This window comes from Bombus pyrosoma, linkage group LG4 (genome assembly GCF_014825855.1).
Source record: "Bombus pyrosoma isolate SC7728 linkage group LG4, ASM1482585v1, whole genome shotgun sequence".
Lineage (NCBI taxonomy): Eukaryota > Metazoa > Arthropoda > Insecta > Hymenoptera > Apidae > Bombus > Bombus pyrosoma.
The window spans coordinates 13,702,072-13,727,664 of record NC_057773.1 but is presented as its reverse complement, the minus strand read 5'-3'; the positions used below and the strand labels follow the sequence as shown (position 1 = coordinate 13,727,664).

At 31.4% G+C, this 25,593-nt stretch overlaps 3 protein-coding genes and 1 long non-coding RNA gene across 9 annotated transcripts in view; 3 read left to right on the top strand and 1 right to left on the bottom strand.

Annotated features, from left to right (window-relative positions):
* Positions 1-606: 606 nt before the first annotated feature.
* The window catches only part of LOC122566879 (alkylglycerol monooxygenase-like), a 39,299-nt gene continuing 14,312 nt past the window's right edge, over positions 607-25,593 (bottom strand). For 2 of the 5 annotated variants that reach the window (XM_043724754.1, XM_043724755.1), the window contains exons 2-10: positions 5,098-5,266; positions 4,713-4,837; positions 3,814-3,965; positions 3,629-3,732; positions 2,543-2,705; positions 2,295-2,446; positions 1,735-1,869; positions 1,143-1,256; positions 607-1,048 (exon numbers count right to left, since the gene is read on the bottom strand). In XM_043724754.1, coding sequence (XP_043580689.1) covers positions 806-1,048; positions 1,143-1,256; positions 1,735-1,869; positions 2,295-2,446; positions 2,543-2,705; positions 3,629-3,732; positions 3,814-3,965; positions 4,713-4,837; positions 5,098-5,220 — 1,311 coding nt within the window. In that variant the 5' untranslated portion in view covers positions 5,221-5,266 and the 3' untranslated portion in view covers positions 607-805. Of the gene's footprint in view, positions 1,049-1,142; positions 1,257-1,734; positions 1,870-2,294; positions 2,447-2,542; positions 2,706-3,628; positions 3,733-3,813; positions 3,966-4,712; positions 4,838-5,097; positions 5,267-6,525; positions 6,838-7,192; positions 7,334-15,159; positions 16,155-25,593 lie in introns of those variants that run through there. The other 3 variants (XM_043724753.1, XM_043724752.1, XM_043724751.1) reach the window with 3 other exon arrangements.
* LOC122566886 lies at positions 5,625-6,474 on the top strand. The gene is made up of 3 exons (XR_006316647.1): positions 5,625-5,762; positions 5,830-5,986; positions 6,113-6,474. It is a non-coding gene; the product is annotated as an uncharacterized LOC122566886 (long non-coding RNA).
* Positions 8,664-13,101, top strand: LOC122566873 (nucleolar complex protein 2 homolog). Its single transcript, XM_043724737.1, has 12 exons — positions 8,664-8,823; positions 8,974-9,128; positions 9,868-10,106; positions 10,213-10,325; positions 10,427-10,536; positions 10,611-10,768; positions 10,851-11,075; positions 11,173-11,361; positions 11,451-11,570; positions 11,644-11,775; positions 12,017-12,232; positions 12,469-13,101. The coding sequence occupies exons 2-12, from the start codon at positions 8,981-8,983 to the stop codon at positions 12,961-12,963; spliced, it is 2,145 nt and encodes a 714-aa protein (XP_043580672.1). The 5' UTR covers positions 8,664-8,823; positions 8,974-8,980; the 3' UTR covers positions 12,964-13,101.
* LOC122566870 lies at positions 13,736-23,715 on the top strand. Of its 2 annotated transcripts, XM_043724733.1 has the most exons (12): positions 13,736-14,195; positions 16,161-16,416; positions 17,877-17,961; positions 18,085-18,264; positions 18,424-18,464; positions 19,226-19,385; positions 19,496-19,608; positions 19,692-19,827; positions 20,531-21,146; positions 21,547-22,004; positions 22,973-23,171; positions 23,271-23,715. In XM_043724733.1, the coding sequence occupies exons 1-11, from the start codon at positions 14,173-14,175 to the stop codon at positions 23,134-23,136; spliced, it is 2,232 nt and encodes a 743-aa protein (XP_043580668.1). In that variant the 5' UTR covers positions 13,736-14,172; the 3' UTR covers positions 23,137-23,171; positions 23,271-23,715. The 2 variants fall into 2 exon arrangements, with proteins under 2 accessions (XP_043580668.1, XP_043580669.1); XM_043724734.1 differs by lacking the exons at positions 22,973-23,171; positions 23,271-23,715 and having other exon boundaries at positions 13,737-14,195; positions 21,630-21,959.

Below are 25,593 nucleotides of genomic sequence, written 5' to 3'. Positions count from 1 at the left end.
AATTTGTTCAAAATGTCGATATCTAGAACATATTCAGAAATCATCGAAATTGGTGAGTTGCTTTGTTATTAATTTCCAAATGTATTCATTATGCAATGATGAAACAAGTACATTGAGAAAAAATTCTATTTTTTTGTGGTTTCTATAAAATTCAAAGAACCAAGGAAACCTGTTGGAAATAAAATCGCAATGGATCGAAGATTTAAAGGAGGCCAATGACGTAAGTTCAGGTAGAAACCTGATTATTATAAATCAAAGTTTTTATAGATCTTGTTCACGATTTTTTTCATATATAACAGCAGTATATATATAGTAGTATATACATGATATTTTTGATTACTATATTAATCGTATTCAAAAAGTTATGTTATCTTCTTATTGCTTGTAGAATAATTTATTCAATTTTTTTATGTAACGATCATATAATACTTTGAGATGAACGAATACTGAATACGAAAGACATTTCATTATCTATATACTTCTATATTAATTGTGAAAACGTTTTGTAGAATTGTGAATATGCCTATGTACAGGATATAGTTAGTTTTTTATTCAAACGAGGATAACTATGGGTAAACCCTCACGGTCATATCAATAAATACTTAATTTCTATATTCCACGATATTTATTGTTTGTGAAATGCGTACAACAATGATATCGAATAATGTATTATTTATCACATAAATATCAATGTGATAAAATAATCATATATAGTGTAAATACGCAATTCATGTGTAAATATTTTCATCACGCACCGTAACATTAGTTTAATTCCTATATTTTGCCACATTTATAAAATTTGATTTTACTGTAAATAAAACTGTAAACTGTTTTGCAAATGCAAAATCCAAATGCTTAGCGAAATTACATATGCATAATAGATATATAAATTTACTGAACAATATATTCTGGAGAAACTTAAATAAATAAAGCATCGAATGAATTCCAAAATTCCAGCATATTTTGATTTATCAAATAGTAAACCAATAGTGGTAAGAGCAAACAAATTATTAATAACAATAAATCCCGATTGAATGGTCCTTAAAACCTATATAGAAAAGTATTTAATATTTTAAAGACGAACAAGTACAACGTTTGAGCATATAACAAAACAAAGATAATTAAATTATTACGATCCTCACCTGTGTTTCCTCGTATATTTGAAGATAATGATAAACAACTAGGCAAAAGTGTATAATTACGTAAATGTTTTGCCACTGTGGTGTATAATTATCATATTTAATCCTAGATGTAACCTATTGGAAATAACGACAATGATATTATTACCATAAACGTGCTTTGAAATAAATGTATTTATGGTTATGAGATTCAGTGATCATGTGGCGAAGAATACCCATGGTAAAACCAAACCGGTTTATGTGGTCTTATTGATGATTCAAACTAGTACCTGTGTCATATCGGCATTCGCTGTTATATACCAATTACATAAATTCATTAGTATTCTTAAAAGCGAATTATATATTCGTAAATGTTATTTAATGATGCGTCCGAACGTTTACTGTGAGCTACTTTCGTACAATCTAATTCTCTTTCTATCAGCTGAATTATTCATAAAATATTGTTGGTAATCAGAAAATAATGCATTGTACAACAGGAGGTAGTACCTTTTTCAAATACATTTGTGAGTCGAGCCTAATAATAACACTAACGATATGTAATACCGATGATAACGCAGTCGCAACAACGTAAAAATGTATGAAATATAAAACTTACATTAATTTTATATTTATCCAGACCTAAGCGAGGAACGCCTGGAAACCAACTAGGACCTTTCCAGATAACACCTAACTTGTCCATAAAAGTTGACATCCGTATAACCTTTTTAATTAATTCTGCAGTGTAAAATGTCTATAACAATTCAAAATTATTATATTTTATATTAACAAATGAAATCGTTATGCTATATACGAATGTGTTACATATACTGGACTAAATGTATCTGAACGTATATTGAGCAAACATGCATTGCTATAAACAACATGCATTGGTATATTAGAGGCAAAATTATTGTAAATTACATATAAGCATAAATAATTTAATTTGTAATTTTTATATCGGTGCAATTGAAAATATTCGATATACGAACAAATTAATCTATAAATGCACGAATTATAGTATGGATTACTACGGTTCATTAAAATATAGATTAGCTCTGAAATCATGTCAATCGAAGACATATTTGCATGACTGATTGTTAGTTTATGTAACAGAATGATCGTTCGTTTCATTAACGGTTAGATAAAGATATATGGTCTAAACAGATATGGCCTTACCTGTAAATACAGGGGATTAAAAGATCGAGCACTAACAACTAAGCCATAAATTATCTCTTCCTTTTCTTTTTCTCGCATGAATGTTCCAAATAATTTATCCCATATAATGAGAACGCCACCGTAATTTTTGTCCAGGCAGTATAAGTTGCAACCTACCCACGATATATAATAATTGCAGTTGATAATACTCGTAATAATGATTATTAACAATATCATTTAATATAATATAAAACCCATCTGTCTTTTACCATGATGTACACGATGATGTTTTGGTGTGTTGAATATTAACTCGAACGGTCCAAGATCATCAATGACAGTCGTATGAATCCATAATTGATAAATTAAATTAAACTGATTATGTACGATGAAATGCGATGGCGGTATAAATAATGCAAGAGGTAAATATAACATCTGTAAACAGATTAGACACATGTATCTCTATAATATAGCGTGGAATAACATTTTTTCACATTTGCACAATATCAACGCATGCCCTCTTAACTCGATACTTTATTATTATATTGTATATATATATATATATACTCGATATTTTATCTTTAGAGAAAGTTTATGCTATAACGTTATAACGTTAATGCAATATTACTTATTTATAATTATAAAATTACGTCGTATTGATAGAATATGTTTTAGATATTTCAGGAAGATGTAATTTATAAAGATGTGATTAACAGCAAAATTAAAGCATCGCGAAATTTTCGTTGAATGTATTTTCACCTTCTGAACAAAAATCGTAGGTTAATCTGCCTAGGACCAATTCGAAGAATCAAGCCTCTATTAACTTCAACCTTGTTGAGAATAAATTGATTTTAAGGGAAATACTGCAACTTTTCACTGCTCGTACTGAATACGAGATTTCGATCTTCGCATTTACAGCGATTTGAATCACGAAAATAATTGTTCAATTTCCGAAGACACATATAGTTCCGTAAAATTGTCGAGAAAAAACAGTATCTTGACTTGCCTTGTCCATCCTGCTGACTAGTATAAAAGTGTCTACAACGATATAAATGATATAAATGGCAAAATACATTTAAGGAAAGTAAATTCGCTTTGCTTGTGTGTTTTTCTTTTTAGTATTACAACAATTTAGAGATCCATATTCTTTTCGACAAAAATTTCGAGATCTTTCAATTCTGCTGTCAAATGTATCTTTGAAATCGTTTGATAAATTCTTTCTTTCATTGTTGGTTCATTTACATATGAATAAAAAAAAAACGCAATGTGTACGCAGATAAGCGAAACATCGAATTTCCTTTCTTCTTTTTCATTTCGTAGCGTGGAACATATCTGTATGTAACACGAGCGATACTTACGAAATTACACCAGTGTTGCAAGATGGATTGCCGCAGACCAACCGCGAGATTGAATTCTTCGCTGCTATGATGTACTTGATGCTGAGCCCATAAAAAGTGTATCTCTGTAAACGGGCGAGAAACACTATAAATTTGTCAAGTAGAGGATGGACAATCACACACACATGGTTGGATAGGAATTTAACCGTGGTTACTGCGGTGAACCCAATAGTAACAGAAATCCACCCCCACGGCAGTGATACACCAAGTCCATAGCGAGTTCCAAGGCAGATTCCACCAGCGACATCTCTCGTAAATTACGATGTACGCGTAATATTCGGCACCACGGAAGAGAGTACTGGAAGGTATCGTTGAAGATATTAGAGTCGAATCACCCACTTCATCGTCGAGACGTTAATTAGCAGATAATTCATTTACAAGAAAGAATCGAACTTATTTCGGTGTTATTATTAATTTGCAAAGTTTGATCGCGATTTTCGTTCGAAAGATACGATGATACTTCGGATAAGATGACAGGTAATACATGTTGATGCGATTACTAGACCATACAAAAGCATACATCGTTTTGTAGCGCACATCAACGGGAATGCACCAAGTACCGTGTCAATTAAAAATACTCATTAAGATGAGTAGGACGTATCTTTAAACGATTCGATCATATTCGCCATTAAGAAAATCTAATTTTTGTTTCATTGGACTGAATAAGCACAACGACTTTACATCGTTTATGTGAAAACGGAATTTATGCCTTTTTTCGTATCTTACACCGTGCGCGTAATTCGCGTTTATCTTCAAGAATCGTATTCGATGACGTACTTGTTAAGCAATAGAAATGTTTTAGGTGCTGTTATCGAAAAGTCGTAAATCGGTATGTTTTATATATGATAATTATGAAGCAATTTGTAATTCCCGAAACGATATACGTAAATATAACAGAACGGTTCTTTTATTACCATTGAAGTCCATAAAGAAAGATTTTATTTTATCGTTGCACTTTATTTTCATAGTATCGTACCAATGTTTAAAATTCGTCTTTCCTAATTGCAATGGGCAGTAATACATTTCAAAAATTACCTATACTTACCGGCTAGTTTCTTGCAATATCCATTGAGACAAGGAAGTCACTTGATCGTTCAAGCGGAATTTTTTCTTCTTAAAGGCCAGTATAATATGCTCCAATACGATAAGGACCAAAAATGGTAACCATACCTACGTATACATTTAACTTATCTTAATTGATGCAATGTTTGTTTGTTACAGTATTATCGATAACGTATGTATCTACATATTATTTCATAAACTTCGTAACATACGAAATTTTATCTTCTTTACCGAATACCGTATTAAAATTTAACGCAAAAATATACAAAACTTACTATTCGTTAATTATATAAATAATTTTGCGGCAGCAACGGTAAAAGGAGACGAGTTTCGCGCTTTATATTATTATAAAATATAAATGTGGTTACCTGCTGCTGATAATCAGGAACTTCGTGTGGGAATTCAAAAATTGTCTCGTAGGGATTAACAAGATACCAGAGTTTCCCTGTGTGTTTTAACTGATGGGTCAAATCAACCTTGGAAATATTCATTTCGTTCGTTGCTATAGTACGTTGCACTTTGACGTTCAGATAATTTCTGTTGAACAATGAAACAAAGTAAACCCAGTGAAGCGCTATAACTCCATCCGATTCTGTTTTAGTCATCAAACTGAGTGCACGTATCGTTTATATATGTAAGTTCGAGCTAACCGAGGACACGTGAGTATGTACGCGCGATGTTTCTTTCACGGCCGTATGTGGTAAAGGCGCGACAATGAAGATAGCATCTTATTCGAATTAAACTATGCTAAATATATCGATGGTTGCTAAAAATAAAGATTGAATGGAATTAAACTGCACTCTGCGACACGTCTTAATTTCACAACACGTCGCATCTTAATCGCAAGCTCTTCGTATTATTAACGAAGTGATCAACAAATGTTTATCTATTGGACGTTCGTGTCATCTATTGGTTTGGGCATCTAAAAGCAAGCATTACCAATAGAGTAATGTAATTTAAACATGTATCGATTTCTTTTTTTATCGTATTCTTTGATACGAATATTATTTTAATTTTCGTCGAAAGCTATGGTGTCGGTACATTGGTAACTAATCTACTATAAGCTAATCAAATTTAATTTAATTTTAATTAATTTACAGGTTAAATTTCACTTGAATCAAATTTAAACTGTAATTAAAATCGTTGAACGTTGATTAAAAGATACACGCGATTTAAGAGAAAAGAATTAATTGCTCAACAATTTTTTGCCATATTTTCTGGAAATCATAATCGACATACAGACAATAATTAACTAATGTAAGCTTACGCACATGTTGTATATTTTGAAAACGTAACGAAGACGATAAGAGATTTTACGGATTGTTATAAATCGCTATCTTCTCTCATTTTTTCCAATATTACATGGTTTTTTCGATATTACAGATAAACAATGATGTCATAAAAGATACGTTGGAAGAATTTATAAGAGTAGGAAAACGCATGATACACCACTGTATGCAAACCTTCAGTGTGTCAGACGCTGCATTGGCGACAGACAGGGTGTTTCATAACACGCATTAATTATTCTCGCAAGAGTGGGCAAACCAATAAATTATACTACTGCCATATGCAATATTGTTTGTACATTTCGTATGCCAAATTTAATATTTCGGTTAATTGCACATAACATATAAAGTTGCTATAAGATGTTATTCTCATTTTGAACTCGACTTCAAAATTGATTTTTAAACAGAAAAGGATATACGTACGTATGATGGAATGTAAAATAGATTTACGTTTTTCAAACGGCTTTCGAAAATACATTAAAAATAATAAATCAATATTTGCTAACGTACCTGTGTATCTAGTTTCTCTTAGTTTTAAGTTTCAGCTACATTTGTCACGTTCGTTGCAAAACAACGAAAGATTTATATCTTATAAAATATATATTTTTGAATAAATGTAACAAACTTTTGTCTTTCGCATCAAGTGAAACAACTTCCAGTCGTTTTGGGAATCTTTTCTCTTATTTATTTTTCTCTCAGAGCGAGTGTCTCACAGAAGAATTTACTTAGAAAATATCCAAGTGGTCCGCGTCAAGTGAATTCTTTCGTATCAAAATTTAAAGAAGCAATCGATTTTCTATAGATGTCGTTTAATTCTGTGTCCTACACATCCATAACATTATTACGTACTTTAATCGCAATAGAAGCTCCAAGCGGCCAATCGGTTTCATACTAATTTCTTAATTAACGATAACGCTCTAGATTCAACTATCTCTGCGGGAAACATTGCATATATTTTAACGACGCGGTTCTTCTATTATCTATCGTCGATACGCTTTATTTTTCATTGTACTATGGGAAGTGACGTCTATGAACGTCAAATTCGAAGACCGTAATGACGATATAAGAATTGTTTGTCGCTTTCTTTATTTAGTCGATTAGGCGCCTACACAAAAGTCAGCAAAGATTACCTAGATTATTTACTATAATTAAAGTAAATAATTATTTAAATAAATACCGTGGTAAGATCATGAACAGCGCTTTCGAAGATATTTCGTTAACTGCTTGGGATGAACGAAGCTCGACGCTTTTCAATAGTAAATTAGCTTCTGTTCCAAATTTTGACATAAAAGACTACTATTTTATTTACAAAATTTAATGTCAATTTGATATTTCGCGAAGACGTATGTTATTTAAGAAAAATTATCTCAATGTTTCTGTATCTTTATATTCCGCTTTTTTTTAAACGTACACCTTAACGGCTTTTATATGTACCCATTAGAGGCACGTACACGAATACATCGCACATATATGAATACATATATGTGCATATATTAAATTGCGTAGGATAAGATACGTAAATAAGCGAAACTTGTCGATAATTCCATAAGTCGGCATAAGTGATAACGTTAGCAAAAATTGGTTCGTACGAGAATCTCGTATGATAAGCTGGACACATAATGCAGTATTCGAAACTTTCCTGTTACTTGTATTTTTTTTTTTTTCTCGATACTTCAAGGTCATTTCCTACTTTTTAAACGAAGTTTTAAATCTTTTTACGTATCGGAAATTGTAAGTGATATTTAAAAAAATTCATCGATTTTTAGAGAAATATAAAGCCAATGGACAGAAGTCTCCGATGTTTCGTAATTGTATGTATATATGTACAATATATATGCATATGTACATGTTCACTGTTTGAGAAACTCGTAGGATAACACTGAACAAAGCATTATTATCATTCTGTGACTGTCCTAATCTCAATTATTTCTTAATTACTCGTTATATATCAGCTTTTTACGTTACATTAACATCTTTTTTAAACTCAGGTTTCCAATGTTTTAAGAATTATATCGTATCGATAGTATCCCCTGTTGGTGGTAATCGAGATCATGACCCTGCTAATATTGTTTAGGTAGCGTGCACAGCACGTTGTTAATTTATTTCTTCTACAGTTTGTTACGTAATGAATTTGCTTACTACCAAGTTATTTAAGACTCCTTTTCTTTAGCAAATAGTTGTTAAAATATAGGTATTTTTTCTTAAAATAGAACAGTATATTGAGGAAAGAAGCATGTTATTTGCGAACAAGATTTTACAAAATCTGCGTACATAGCGATTGCCTGAAACATGTATACAGATTATAATAATGTAAAACATCTTAATTATCGGTATAATAATTCGAACATTTAGTAGTAAATTTTCTTAATTTTTAATTCAAATATTATTAAATTTATTAACTATTATACGAGTATTAGGTAATAAATAATTACTTCTCGTCCTTCGTAAAATGAATTTATTTATTTCTTCTATTGTTTATTCGTATTGAAGATGTATTATTAGATATCTCTGTTGCGATGATAATTTTAGAAAAAAGATTTTTTTGGAAAGATACCTCCTCGTCCAATCGATAAAGATCACTGAAAGTACTTAATGATAGGGATGATTTCTATTTTATCAACATCAAAAGTTATGTCAAGTACCTACAGTTACCAACATTAAATGTGTTATTGATTAATCAAGTTATGCACGTGGGAAGCTGAAGTAATGTTTAAAACGAGCTAGAATCGTAAACATTTTAGTCTAAAAACCAAAAATATCATATAACATAAATAAACAGTATTCTCATTTTCTTTTTATTTTTATATGGTACGTATCATATATTTTATAAGAACATAATATCAAACTAAGAAAATAGAAGTAGAAGTTTTATAGGTTATATTTATTGTATCAATATTATTTCTTGAAATTTATTTGTACATATGTATAAATTTATGTTTAACTCGTTTCTGCTTGCAGTTAAATCATGAAAATAAAGAAGGAAAAATCTGTGAAGGGAAAAACAAAAAAACTTGTTACAAAGAAGAGAAAGCAATTAAAAGATGCAACTATGGATGACTTCTTTGATCAAATTTTTGACGACGAATTAAATGGCAATGATAATAATGAACAAGGTACTTATGAATGAAAGAAACAATTAAATAAAGTAAATAGTCAACAGCGTTTTCATATCTTTTCGGTTCAAGATATCCAAAATCATATATTAACCTCAAGGATACATTTGAATCTTGGGCACGGGTGAAACAATTACTTTAAAACATTGATAAATATTTTGATTTATAATTATGAATAATCTATGGAAATTAGATATATCAAAATATGTGGGATTATAGGGAATTTGAATTTGAATTATATAAGGACGATACGTGTGTGACATGTGTATAATTTGCATATATTAAATTATAAATATTGTATCAACTTTTTAATAATGATTTTGCAACGATACTTTATTTTGTTGTTATGATTCTGATCGAATGTTTGTGCAAGTTAAACAATTTTAAAGAAGGAACAAGTAAAAGTTTTCTGTGCTGTATTAACTGTAAATACATAGTGTCTGTATCTTTTGCACTTAAGTATTCTTAGTAATGTACAAAAAGAACTTTTTTTTATATATGTATAACATCTCTGAAAAATGGTTTAATCTTAATCATTAACATATTCTACAACCATGTGTTATACGTACTTAGCTTTTGAAAAAGCTTATACATTGGATATATTATAAAAAAAAAAGTGATATCTATAAAACATATAATATATGTAATATATAATTGAAAAAAGATATTACTTTATTTTCTTCAGAAGTCACAAAAAATTATATTTTATTTATACAGAATTTTATATATTATGTGATAGGTCAAAATACCTATGAAGATGATGCTGGAAGTAGCGAAAGTGACATGGATCCAGTGGAACATAAGAAATCTTTAATGAGATTGAAGGACACAGATCCTGAGTTTTATAAATATTTAAAAGAAAATGACAAAAATCTTTTAGAATTTAATATATCAGACGAGGATGATGATATTAATGATGACGATAAATCTTCATTAAATGAATTAGATACAAAACATATACCCAGTAGTCGTTTAGAGGTATGAAAATGAAATATCTCCATATATTAACGAAACCAGAACTATTTGATATAAAAAATAAGACGGAAAATAAGAAAAATATTATTTTATATGTATAAAATTTCAGGTTGCTAGCGACGAGAGTGATTATGAAATGGATCAAGGTAGTGAAATAAGGGACAAACGAAAAATCACATTGAAATTATTAAAAACATGGCAAGAAGACATTCAAAAAGACAAGTACTGTTTTATATTAGTAATTCATTTTATACCGCTATTAATTAAACTGGTTGCATTAGTTTGTATATATGTACTATATGCGTCTGTATATAACTTTCCAGGTCATCTAAAACGATTAAATGTGCTGTAGAAGCTTTCCATGCCGCGTTACAGACTGTAGCCGAATCTGATGATCCAGAATTCTTACAATATAAAGTAGAGGGTGGTGCAGGTTGGTTTTTTTAGCATTCAATATTAATATTGAATAAATGTATTTTCTACTTCAACAATTAAAATATTTTTTAGTGTTTAATGAAGTTGTACAACTGTGTATACTGTATTTACCGGATGCATTTAAGCGTTATTTAAAACTGAGTTCGGAAACTCAATCTCAAATTCATAAGCTTAAACGGTTTGGAAAAGTAAAAAATATTCTCAAGTCATATTTAACAGATTTAATTAAGGTAAGTACCATTACTAATATTTAAACATTGAGCATGGTGGATTTTAATCATTGTAGCTACATATATGTGTATTTATTTATAGATATTACAAAATGTAACGTCGTCTAATATTCTCACAATCCTCTTAAAACATTTACATCAAATGTTACCATATACACAGTCATTTTCATCATTAACTAAGCCATTATTGAAGATTTTGTTGAAATTTTGGTCAACTGGAGAAGAAACTGTTCGTGTTGTTTCTTTTTTGAACATATTACGTATTGCGACCAGCAATCGAGAATCTGTTTTAGAAACATTATTTAAGGTAAAAATATAATTTTAATACTATATTGGTATTTATAATATATATAATAAAAAATATAGCGAGGTACAGTTAATATTTTTAAATTAATATGTTGCAGACGATGTATGTAAAATATGTTGAAAATTCTAAATTTGTATCCCTTACAACTTTACCTGCAATAAATTTTATGAGACATTCTTTAGTTGAAATGTATCTGCTTGATAGTAATTTAGCTTACAATCACGCTTTCTTATATATTAGACAGCTAGCTATTCATTTAAGAAATGCTATGACTTTAAAAAAAAAGGTAATAATATTTACAGTAAAATACTACGTATACTTTTCTGTTAATATTATGTTTTATTAATAAATCAATCTATATCTAATGCATTGCAGGAACATTTTCAAGCTGTGTACAATTGGCAGTACATAAATTCATTAAGATTTTGGTCAGAGTTGATAAATTTATCAAAAAGTGATTCCATGTTACATTCACTTTTATATCCTCTTGTACAAGTGTGTACTTTTATTTTCAATATTATAATTTTTTTTATCAATCAAATATTTAGCATGTATTATGTATTTACAGATTATCATAGGAACTATAAAAGTAATACCAACGCCACAATATTATCCCCTGAGATTTCACTGTTTACAAATGTTAATAGATATTTCTAGAGAAACTGGAACATTTATACCTGTATTACCATTTTTATTAGAGGTATGACGTGTTAAAGTTTTTTGTCAGAAAAGATGAAAAATAATTTTAGAAATCAATTGTAGTATTTTGATAAATAACGCAAATATTTAGTTGCAAGCACCAATTTCATCGTTTAACAAAAACATTTTCCATTTTTTTCATTTAAAACCCTTATTTAAATGTATATGAATCCATTTACAATTGACGTCACTATAACAATATTTAAATCTTTTGTATATTATGAGATTCTTTATGTTTGCAGATATTAAATTCCTACGATTTTAATAAGAGACATAAGGCAGTATCAATGAAGCCAACACCCTTCATTTGTATCTTAAGGATGTCTAAGTCCCAATTACAGGAAAATGGTTTTAAAGACAATGTTGTTGATTCAATATATAAGCTTATCTTAGAGAATGCTGCTAAAGATAGTCATACAGTGTATTTTCCGGATTTATATATATCATGCATAATACAGGTAAGTCAATTATTTATATTTGAATAGATGGTATAAATTAAATAAACGAAATTATACTATTATACTATAAATAAACTAAAATTAATATTATCCGTTGTTAATTATGGATGTTTTCATTTGATGATGTGATAAAGTATAATTATAGTATGTATACTATATACATAATAGATAATGAAGATATTAAAAGCTTGAACCTCGAATGGAGGTTTTACATGCTTACTCGTTTTTGTTTCTAGCTAAAGGCATTTTTAAAGAAATGTCACATAGCAAACTATTGTAGAAAAATGAAACAGCTGTTAGATAAAATTGTGGAAAACAGGAAATATATCGAAACAGAACGTAATAAAACCGTAATTGATTTAAAAAATATGCAGGAGATAAAGAACTGGGAGAACAAGATAAAAGTGCAAGGTACATCGTTATCGAAATTCTATGAATCTTGGATAAAAATCCACCAATCTCAGAAACTTAAACTACTTACGAAGAACGAAGATATCGCTGAATATAGTTTACCAACTATAAGAAAATTAAAGAAAGGCAAAGAAGATAAAGAAGAAAGCAGCGACGAGAGTGATTTTGATATGAGGATAAAATCCGATGAGGGAAAATCTGAGAAATGTTCTAGACCAAAAAGGAAAAAGATGAAAGTTAGCAAAGACATCAAGGATATTGACTTACCTAAAGAAAATACAGATATCGTGAAAGATATCAATAGTGACGATTGGGACTAATATAATTAATTTTACATGTATATGACAATAAATAGATATCAGTTTTAATTTTATAAACGAAGAAATACTTTTTCGGAATTCAATGTATCGTATAATAAATGTTTTTATAGTTCTAAATAACGAAAACAAATTACGTAATTATTGATTTAAAGTTAAAAACAATATACTTTTATTAATTTAAATGTGTATTATTCCAAAGATATATTTCAATTTTCTAGGTATAAATTTTATCATGAGATAGATATTTGACGTTTAACATACGGCCGTTTCAAATAGAAAAACAGATTATCATTTATCTGAGATATCTCTCGTCAGACAATTTTTCGGCTTCTATCGTTTATTGCATATCGATAACGTTTATTATGATAAAATGATAAAGTTGTTTAAGAGAAATTGTGACGGCATAGAATAGATGCTATAACTTATGTGGTGTACAGCAACAGCCACTGATTTCTAAGGTGTCGCTTTCTGATAGTCTATTTTTACCGAAGACGACTCAAGGCAGTCGGGAAGTTGGTATAGCGACGGCTAGGCGCTATTATAAAGCATCCTGTGCTTATGCAGTAATTCATTCAAGTGAACGTTACAGATAAGAAAAAAAAATTTGAAGGAAGAAGAATCATAGTGTTTCGATTGTTAAGAAATAAAGGTAGAAGCGACAAGGGAAGCTTGACCAAGCATCGAGCTTGTCCTTCGAACGATTGAGCATTTGGGCGACTCCATTGGAAGAGGATTCGGTTACGTATGTAGGTGAATCGAAAAAAAGCAAATGTTTATCGAACGATGTAGCTGGAGCGTGAAATTTTCCGTCACGTTTGCAAGAAATTTATGATAATCTGTTTGATATAAAAATAAATATCTGTTCCGCGTTCGGTTTCTTTGCCATAAGTCTCGGGCATGAATGAGCCAGTACCGGACGATGCTGGTGACCGCTAGCCACTAAGTGCCGCGCTGACGAAGTTGCCGCGGTTGTGTGTGCCTAACCGGCCAAGTCCGTGCGTGCCAGGGAACATTTTGTAAGATGCGATTTTGTCTTTCATGGCGAGGGAGCCTTCGTCGTGAGATTCGTTCACTTTCCGTACAGTCCACTTCGTTCGGAGTATAGTAAGCTCGCGAGTTACGTAAATTCGCAAAAGAATTGTCGCGAAAAGGGAAACTGCCTCAAGATAAGGAGGAAAGGAACGAGCGAACTGTGCATAGAACGTCGAAATGAGGAGGGCACCGTTCGATAAGTAAATTTTCATTTCCTTCTTTCTTTTCGAAAGGCAATTAGGAAGAAATAGAAAATTAGCAAGAAAAAAGTTTCTCACCGCGTTCTTACTTTTTGTGAAAGTTTTGGGTTATATTCTGCGATGAAAATGTAATTTCAGTCAAACTGTGCTTAATCGTGCGATGCTTCGATGATTAAACAGGCAACGTATCGCTTGAGACCCTTCTTTGGAGTCTTTAAAGTCTGAAGTATACGGAATTTTAAATAATATTACTTTAAATATCAATGGTTAACGTCAACCATTGGTAAATTTCTTTATATTCCTGAGGATAGTGGAAAAATATTTTAATTACATAATATTAAGAAACGATAAGTAATATCGTTAATCGTAGAAAATTTGTTGTTCACGTATAATTGACAGTAAAAAATTCTTTGAATTAAACATTAGCATTATTTTCGATCGGTGGGAATATTCCCTTCGATAATTCGTTCAGTTTTAAAACACTTGAAGTTCTGCCGAATAATCTATTTAAAGTAACAGATCGATCACGTTATTCGTAGTTAGAATGTTAACACGGTAATATTACTTTCAGTTATAAAAGATGTTAAATTGGAAAAATTTTCCAAAGCGTCTCAAATACATTTTTACATGATTCCGAAGGAATTACGATCTGAGGTTAATTGAGAATAATTCGTGTTATAGGCTTTATAGAAATACAGTAATTCGTTTTAATTATTTCCTATCGTACCGATATTGTAAAAAGATACAAGTCGGAATTAAAATTATAAGTATTATTCAAACACGGAATATAATAAAAGTTCGACGATAAATGAAACAATCGAACGGAAGTACTTTATCGATCATTCGTTGATATTAATAAATTCTAATTAATATTTATATTTACGAATGCAACGTTGATAAAACTATTTTTCTTACGACTAAATTATCTACAATTTTCTACTAACAACTTTCTTTCGACTCTTACCTTATTCTTTATACTACGATATTTGAGCTTTTATAAATATTAATTGATTCACTTCTTCTAAGTTTACAATTAGCCTTGATTTGTCTAAATATTTTTTCGATTAACTTGCTTTCTAATAAATACAGCACTGGTAGTATACCCCGAACGCAAACGCTCGAACTGTTACTGCGTATTACGTTACAACAGATAAATTTAGCATTTCTTTTGCACAGAACCTTATTGTACCGCTGCCAATACTGCAACGCGGAATTAATTGGCTGCTTGGAAGAGAACCAATTTCCTTCGATAAGAAATCGGATTTATCCGATGTCATATATATATATACATCGGATTTGTTGTCGATACTTTTTTTCACATTTGTATACATTATTTATCTTTTATTAAAGTTTCATTTTTGTCGGATGATAAAGCAAATAAAGATACAATATTTTTTATGCGTTCAATTTCTTGAAAAACGTTTCGTTCAAATAATATCATTTACGAGATGAATTCTCGTTGAATCTTGCACAGTTTCGCTCTTCTTTCTTTTATAAATACGTATTACGCATAATTCTACTAACTGTGTCTTGATTAATCGGAACCATCGAGCCGATCCTTGTACTAAAATATTTCAAGTTAAGTAACATTTTAAGTAGAAAGTGCTATTACGTTCGTTTTAAATATACGCACAAATTATACTGTGGTATTTATGATTTGTATAATCTTTTATACATTATTATATTTCTCAATTGTCAAAATAATATCATTTAAAATTTACGTTAGCACTGGTTATGGAAAAAAAGAAATGGATTGTTTATTTCGTGAACCAGAAATGGAACTTTAAAATTTAATTTCATTCATTTAACAGTGAAATTACGTTAAAAATAGTGACGGAAATAATATCAATATATTTTTTATTCTATTGATTTTCAACGGTCGATTTATTATAAGAAAGCAAAGTATATAGAGAAGATTGAACGGTTTGCGCGAAAACATAGACTAAACAGTTACCATTTCGACAGACACAATAACACGAAGCGGAACGTTTTGAGCAACACGTACAGTTCATACAGAGTCGCGTCCGAAAATTCAAAGGATGCAGAGTACCAGTACAGTGTGAATTACGGTAATTTACAAGGAAACAATTACCTGCAACGAAGCGTCTCTGCGGACAATGTTGTAATACGTTCCCGTGGTTTTAAGCCCTCTGATAGGCACGATCCTGTAAAGAGGAACTTTCTCGAGCATCTTACTTCGAAAATACTACATTTCGATATGGTGAGTATGTATATTGTATTTACTTTATGATCGCTGAAACTAAGTCTTTGGTATGTTTGCACTACGGATAAGATTGTTAAGACTAATAATGGCAATTGATATTTGATTCTTTAAATATGACTTAGCTTCGTGTTAAGCACAGTGATGATAATCGATACATTTACAAATATTTACGTTGAATTCTCTTTCTCCTCTGTCCCTCGTTCTTTTTCAGTTACAAAGGTACGTTATTTAAGCGATTAACGTCGTTTTAGTAATTCAGTTTAGGAAACAAATCATTTACATTTTACCATTGACAAATTACATTTTATGTCTCGAACACAAAAGCAATCAAAATTTTACGACTCATAAATTTCCCTATTTAATGTAAAATGAAACTAGAATTTTTCGGAAAGTTTATTTATTTAGAATTAAGAATATTTATTTGTTATTTAAATAGATGCGTTTGTCTCTTTATACTCACTTTGTGTTCGCTTTATATTCGCTTTATCTTGTATTACAAAACATGATCGCACAACGATAAACCTTTCAAGATAAACGAGACCCTCTCGTACTTGCCAGACATTTGGTAGTTATTTTTCCGGACAATAGAAATATTTATACATGTACATATGTACTATTTAGTGAACATGGAATTGACCTATAATGACCTTGTAACGGTAGCTCTGTAAATTTGCCCAGTTTGTATTCGTCAGCTTGTTTACATCCATTTTATCTCTTTAAAATTACTCTATTACAAATGCAGTTCGTTTCGTCAGATACGTACGTTTTAAGATGCACAACTCTGGAATAATGAATATACAATGTATATATATATATATGTATGTAGTTTCATTTAGACTATTAAAATTACAAATAATTAATTAATCTCTTACAAAGGAATAACTCTGTGTACCAAACTTTAGTTGTAATATTTCTAAACGTAATATCATTTACTCTTATAAATTTTGATATTAATCATACACATTATTATACATATATTCAAAGTATTAGTTTCTTATGAGTAACTTTTATTAAAATATTATATGAAATACATATTAATATAGAATAACTGCTCTAAAGTAAGAATTGTGAAAACAATAATATGTGTACTATGCAAAAATCTGTTTGCAACAAGGTTTCACGGAAAATGCCAACAATGCATTCACTTAGCTAAAACGCATTCAACCGTCAATAATGCGAAGCTTCTATTAAATAGGCGGGACAGAAACTTAAAATAGAAAAACGAACGTTTGCTTTCGTTGTAATTTATTCGATATAATCTGATGATAAGAATTCCAAACAATTAGCGATCATCGCAATCAAAATAAACATCACCGATCTATATACTAACATACTATATATATATATAACACTATTGCATTTATATAATCCCAGTACTTCTTAAACCATTCTCAGATTTATATAAACTTTCTTATTTTTCAATATTTTTATTAAACCGACTTATTTTTATTTCGAAGGAGAGCAATGGAAGTACACCGGTCAATTTGCAGAAATTACTCACACCCGCGGCAGATTCTCAGGGAATTATGCAATCCAAAAATAGTAAGTTGCCAATACAAAATATTTGTATATTAAATTTTAACAGATAACGTTTATACTGTACATAATATCTTTACGTCGTCGTGTCATAATTGATAATAAATATAACAAATTTTCTGCACGCAGGAAAAATGTTTGCGTCTTCGTATTTTTATGCGCCATCGCATCCGACAGTTGAGGATCAAGTTGAGCTCGCCCGACGAATTTCGCATTCGTTGAGCGATGTAAAAAATATGAAAAGTAAAGGTCAATCTATGTATGTGAATAGAAAAAAACGATCGGTCAAATGGATTCACGACGGCAATGGTAAGTACGTGTATACTGTACGTATATGCGTGTAACGATTAATAAGTTGAATTTGACGAACAACACCCCCTTTCAGCCCACACCTATGCGCGAATACGTTGCGAATATCTATAAATCTTATTAAAATTTGTTTCAATTGTCTAAATCGATGAATTACAGGTGTAGAAGACGCAGAAGAGCCTTTGATACCTGTTCATAGAGTAAGTGGTGTGTGTTCGAAATTCCAGTGCGTATTTTTACATACATGTTTTTCGTGACGTTTATGACGACGAAATAACAAATGTCATTTTGATAGATATATCAGTTCGAATTTTAATCTTTTCTTATTACCGCTAAATACGTATATACCTTGAATATTTGTTACTCGTTATGTCATCAATAAATTCTTACATTTCGGAAATGTAGAAGATTGCGTTGCACATTCGGTAATCTAAAAACGTGAAAAGCAACAAAGTAGCTTCCATTTGGTTTCTGTAGCTTAGCAAATCCACTGTACAAATATATAGTATTCAATTTATAACTACAAGCAAATATTACAAATTTAAAGATTATTTTTTGGATTGTTTAAATTTATCTTTAGCGCGGTTGACTTTATACCTACGTGATTAATGCGGAATTTCTTTCACGTAAAAAGTTATCAGACGTATATCTGTCGAGAGATCAACTTTCTTGTTTGTAATATTTGTACAACTCGGTTTATGTGACATGTAATTCTACGAATATTTACTGTAAATAGTGTTTCAAATATCTATCAAAACGAAACTGGTTAGCGAGATATAGATATGCAAGGGAACGCTCGTTTCTACGGTTTCGATATATTCCTTGCAAAAGTACTCCTTTCTGTTTTTTCTCATTAACAAACTGTAATCGTATATGTATATGTGTACCGTAATATCGTCGTACTTGCTAATATACCAATACTATGCACAACTGTGTCTAATTGAAAATGTTGTTTCGATAGGAGAAAATTCCTCTAAAATGCATGATGAACCCACATGGAAAAGTGTTGGATATACACGGTATTCAAGCTTTGGGAGAAGAAGTGAATATCGAACCAGTACCAAAGAATCCTGAGAAACTCTTTGATATTGTTCGCGATTTAAACAATCAAAGAGGCCGTGGTAATTTACACGTATTAACGGTTTTATATCGTTACATCTGTCCGAATCAATGATATTCTATTACGCTTTCGAAGAAACATCGTTTTTCAATATGTATAATCGATTTACAGGTGCTGAAATATTTGCGAAACGTAGGAAAAGATCTGAAAAATGGGTCGTAGACAAAGATCAACCACAGATAACGAGCACTCCTGGTATGCCGAAAATGTATCCGGGTAAACTGGTAAGGTTTATACTTTTGCAAACAACATAGCGTGTTAAAATAAACGAAACGGACGTTAAACGAAATTGAATTTCGATTAATAGGAGATGAATGGCAGTTCGAAATTTACAACTCTACCTCCTCTTACATCTATAGTACCTGAGCCAGCCGTTGAAAAATCATTTTATAATCCTTTTACCGTGGACTTGTCTTTAGACGATACAAATCCACCTGCAACAGGTACGCAACTTTCGAACAAAGATATATCTTCTTTATCCTACTACGCAATCTAGTTGGCTCGTTTCTATTTGGCAACGCTCCACGCTATTTTCTCGTTTGTTCGAATTGTTTTCGCATCATGAGCAAATATCTAACAATTTCCAAGGACTTAAGTTCGAGGTAAACTACTTCGTATCTATTTCTGGCCTGTCTAAGCTCTTCTACTCTCTCAATCTTGTTTTACTTTCCATGCAATTCTACAGATTAAATTACGATATAGCCGACTAAAAAAATCGTTCTAAGACATTAAAATGATCAACGTGTTCTATACATACCTGCGAGTCGATGTTAGACACGTCTGCTTGAGATTTGTCTAAGGTTCAACAACCTGGATGACTTCAATTGGCAAACGACATCGATGTTATTCAATCGATGCGAAACTACCGCCGCGTTCTTTTTAGTTGTATATCTAAAATAAACAACTATTTGTACATCGGTGCCAACCGATATCTTTGCACTGATCAAAGCTAACTAGACGCGGGTTAAAGCGCGTTTACGCTTAATTTTCCTAAACTTTTCTAAGCGGTTATAGTTACGTGTCAAACGATTGATTCTCGGTAACGTTAAGGCGTGGAATCTAATTAACCGGAAATGTCTTAGAAATCGAAAAACGAAGCAGAGTTATGTACGTTTTAACCATCAGAGTTTCCTGCAAACGTTCCAGGCCGAAATCAATATCGATGTAACGGTAAAGAGTGCAACCACCAGACCGAAGTGAAAAAGATTTATCTGAGAGAAGTAGCCGTTGGCACTGACAATGACTTCCCTCTTGACAAATCTCGATCGTCGATAGTTGAGAAATCACGTCGAATCACTTTCGAACCTGATACCGAACAACGTAACATCTATCACGGCAGGAATAGCGTTAACGAGAATACGACATCATCGATCGCTACTACTAACAGACGCAATCACAATTATAGCAAAGCTTCGCTGAATAAATCTAATTTTTCTAACACGCAGCACGCTACTAACAAAGAGATGAAAAATTATATGAAAGAACAACGGATCACAGAGTGTGTGAAGAGCACGATTAGCGACAAGGGGAAGTTCGTGAATAATCGGCAAGAAATCGATAACGAAGAGAGCGAGTACACGCCGGTTCCGGTCAAACAGTTGATACAAGAGTTCGAGAAAACATGTAGACCGATTCTGCAATACAAACAATTCAGTCCGAAGGTTATCCCAATTATACGACAATCTCCTCTCGATAACGATATAACGCGATTTTTTGAGACGCAAAATTCCGTTAAATACAACAACGAGGAAGAACATAGGAGGTGAGATACAATGCCATTTAAATTTCGATGCTCTTTCCTTTTATTTCCCGTACAAAGTTTTGTTTTCGATTCGCGCGTTATGTGCTTTCTTGGTATCTTTGAACTTGATGCCATTCTCATCGTTTTAATCGTTCTTGTAATATCTCATATTGAAATATGATTGCACACGTGTATGCGTAAAAATAAGCAAATGCTTGCAAGCATCAAGTATAAGTAAAATATTACAGTACTTATGCATAATGTTCTACCAGTAGTAAATTACTAATCTGTTCAAAGGTATAAGCGATTCTCAATTCTTTAATTTAATTTTGTTCTATCGGAATAGAGTTTCATTTATTGAATTTTAATTGAACATTGGTCGCACGGGATTGCAATATCATTTTAATTGATTACAACGCAGAATAACCGAGCGACAAAGATACGAGGAACTCGTAAAGCTTCAAGACCACTGTAACAATGGTTACGTGTCTACCGATGATACAGAGTACACGACCGACGAAACCGACTCCCAGATGAACGATTACAGCGAAGAAATAATCTACCGAGAAAAATCGGAGTCCTCGAGTATGATGAACGGCGATCAAGAATATTCGTCGACGTATCGCGAAGAGTGTTCCAGTCGACGTCGATCTGTTACATCCGAGGAAGTAGAGAACTTCTGCAACAACGGTGACGGGAAATTTGTGAATACAGAGTCGGAAGTGCCTGTGGAAGCGAAATCGTTGTTACTCTCGATGATAGCTTCCCAAGAAGATATTTTGGAAACTATTAAGCATTTGCGCAGCACACCTGTCCTCGACAACTTATTGCATGGCGTTTCACCGGACTGTAAATTCACTGACATCTGTCCGGATGTAGGCAAGTTTAACTCGCATGCGCTTCTATTTTCTTGTAACAACTAACTATTTACATTTTACGCCTGTTTCACGAATATTCATCCTTGGGCTACCAACGCTAGATAAAATATTATTCTGGGCAGTAAATAGCGAATAGCCAGTTTTACTTTAGATCGTACGTGTAATTGTAAAAGTGGAATATTTTATTTGACGAGGAAAGCTTCTAGAATAGCGTTTAAAGCTTGTGTTCTATCCGAAGAATACTAAAAACATCGGGGCTTTATTTCAAAGTATTTCATTAATTCTAGTTTATTGTCTATTCGTTCACGGGCATTGAATATTTGTATTATCTCTGGAAATATCAATGTACTATCTTTGTTAATGTAAATGTTTTTTCAGTTTCTCGGTATTTGACTCGTTGAAAAATCCAATGACGATATTGCTGGCAGCGATCGAAAAGAATATCAAAAAGTTTTGCCTCCGCTTGAATAAAAAGAATGAACGTGGGGACACGTCTTGACGAAACAACAATGAAAAGGAACTTTTCATTTTTACTTTTGAAGTTACATATCTTTCTTCGCGGCAAACTCCACCTGTTCGTCACAGCTGAAACGCGGATCTTTCAAATGTTGCTTTAGTTTCGAAAACAGTGAAAATCATTAGGTGCCAAGTCTTGACTGTATGGTACATGCGGAAGCACTGAAAAGCGAAAGCGTTGAATTGCATGTTTTGTCGCCACACTTATTCACATCGAGATAAACTAACAAAAATGCTTAATAATGCACATACCAGCACAGCTACGATGAAGTGGAGATATCGTGCGATTAGAAAGAAGTTGTTTTATTTGGATTCTGGAACATTACAACGGAGGCAAAGCTTTGTTAGTCTACCCTCGTGTATAGCTCAAACTGCTCCGTAGTTACATGTTTGGTACAAAAGCGATCGAAGAGGAATGTATAATTTTTGTAAATTTAATCTATTCATTTTCAGGTAAAAAGCTTTACGACAGTGATACCTATACAGGACCAAAACTCGCTAGCGTTCACAACTTAGCCAATTATAATACGGCACCTCGAGGCTGGGATCAGTCGTTGACATATTATCGGCCGATTAAATTCGAGAAACCGCAAGAAATTGTTTATTCTGATTTTTAGTGATTACTTGATTAATTACAACGTTATATGGACGGGTACGTATCAACTTTACAGCTTAAATACGAATTTTATTTAAAGGGGCAGCTAATATTTAATTCAAAGAATCTAACTGAAAATTATTTTCTTTTTTACAGAAAGCAAACATACAAAGATTGCAGAACTGATTTTCAAATTTCGCGTTACACATCATTTGAACTTTTTTCCCTTCTTAATAACGAAGTTACTGTTTCTTTTCATTTTTTCTTTTTTTCCTTTTTCGTTTTTGATTTTGTCAGATGCAAGATAACGTTGATGAAAATGATTGTCGTAAATAATGAAGGAAATTCTGCACTAGAAAATTGTGCGGTACAGACATATTACATACATATATATGTATATATATAATATATAATATATCATATATTATGTATAACATATACATGTATATACATAACTTGAAGCTTCGTTTTGCTTGATATGGCTATACATACATATATATGTCCCATTATTCAGATGTTGATCCTTATTTATGCTTCTAGCAGTGTTATTGCATTTTACTTTATAATATTGCGTAAATAAATGTTGTTTTCATAACAGTAAGTTGTATTTTGAATACTTCACATACTTTTTTTCGATAACGATTTGTAATTTTGAAAAATCTCGAATACCTTGTATTACTTTCTAATTATTTGATCAATTGACTATTATAATAAAATTATTTTGTACAAGATTTTCTGCGTTTTGTCTAAATACATTTCTCATTAACATATGAGAATACCGAATAACATGAGATTATCGTAGTCGTAATCATAAAGGAGGTAAATTCTGTTTCGGGAATCAAAAAAGATTTCTTTGATGTACGATTTTTTTGTTTTACTGCGAGTTGATTGACTTTTCTGATCTTATTCCCATTCGACGTATTCGCGCGAAGATTAAGTTTATAACGTTCTTATTAATTTCATAATTTGAAGAAACAAAGACTTTACACTTGGACTTGGCTAAATTGAAAATTCCGAGTCAAATCATTTTTCTAATAAATCGATACGAGTTTGTCGATTACATTCATCCTTATTTCACTGTTTGCTTTAATCGAAATGTCAGTGAGTAAAGAAATCGATGGACGTGTCCCTGTAAGGTATATTTTGGTAAATATCGCACATTTGACAGTCTCGTTTACATCTATAACAAAACTTCAAGTATTTGTTATTGTTTAAACGTAATGTTATGAAATTCTGATTTTCTTGCTTAAATATATAACGTCCTGTAATTTTTATCGATATCACTGATAACGCATACATAGTGTATCATAGAATTGTATGCTCGTTGTAACGATAGTTACGCAGATTTTTGCGTAAGTGCAATTGGGACGAACGTTACTGGTAACGGTGCAATTAATTATAATACTATTTATAACATTTATTATTGACGGCATGCATGTATCTGAAAGATAAGATACACGTATAGCGATACATTTAAATTTATTTCTATACACGTATAAAATTGTTTATTCTTAACGCGGCAAATTTTATAAAAATCATAAGATACCGAAAAATATAACAAGATGAAGAAACAGAACATCAAAATTGACTAAATTTGAAGCGTAAATTCATATACGTAGTAATAAATACGTACGTATATAGTACCATTTCCACTACCCTTTTCTAGATCGTGTTGTTGCTGCTTACTGTGGTAATTTTACAATTTCTGTCCCCCTTTTATCTCGCTGATCTACATACAGTAAGTTTCTAGTACATTTACATAATTGTACGCTAATAGCAATGAACGAAGCAAAGTTCTCAAGTTTTAATTAATTTTGCAAAAAGGAGTAAGCTACTAAGGAGTTGAAAAATCCGTAGTACCAATGTTAAGACTTGAAATAATATATTGTACTGCAGAACACTTTATTATATATTATATATTACATATTATGTATTATATATATATATATTATATATATTATATTTATGTTTATCTTTATCCTCGTGAATTAGTCCTGTTGGTTTGTTACATTTGGTTGGTTATTACATTAGATATTGTTAGATAACGAAACGCGATATGATACGATATGCGCGATGCGAATCTATAATTTTCAAACGAAGACACGAAACAGATATCAAAATATCGATCTTAATCGAGCATGAAAATATCGTTCTTTAGCTAGTAAACACTTGAAGCATCCACGAGTTTTATATGATAGATTATTTGTGCTTCACTTTTTTCACAGTATCTATATACCATTCATTTATGGGTATAAGACAACGTAGAATTAAAATATCCAACAACGGATAGTAAATATGCCGCGTTATATTTACGGGTATAATGGAAAGTATCATTTAAGAGGCTACACGATTACAGGAAAACAATTTATGGGTAACCGAAAAGAAAATTCTAGAAACCACAACTTGGAAATGTTCTTTTCAATCTAAAATTACGGGTACTTCGATATTTATGCACTCGTAGCACCACACGTGGTACACT

Coding starts and splice junctions, on each gene's coding strand:
- LOC122566873 (XM_043724737.1), top strand. CDS start 8,981: ATGAAAATAAAGAAGGAAAAATCTGTGAAGGGAAAAACAAAAAAACTT. Junction 10,537..10,610: donor TAAAGTAGAGGGTGGTGCAG/GTTGGTTTTTTT, acceptor AATATTTTTTAG/TGTTTAATGAAGTTGTACAA. Junction 11,776..12,016: donor TATTACCATTTTTATTAGAG/GTATGACGTGTT, acceptor TTATGTTTGCAG/ATATTAAATTCCTACGATTT.
- LOC122566870 (XM_043724733.1), top strand. CDS start 14,173: ATGAGGAGGGCACCGTTCGATAA. Junction 16,417..17,876: donor AAATACTACATTTCGATATG/GTGAGTATGTAT, acceptor TTTATTTCGAAG/GAGAGCAATGGAAGTACACC. Junction 22,005..22,972: donor TGACATCTGTCCGGATGTAG/GCAAGTTTAACT, acceptor ATTCATTTTCAG/GTAAAAAGCTTTACGACAGT.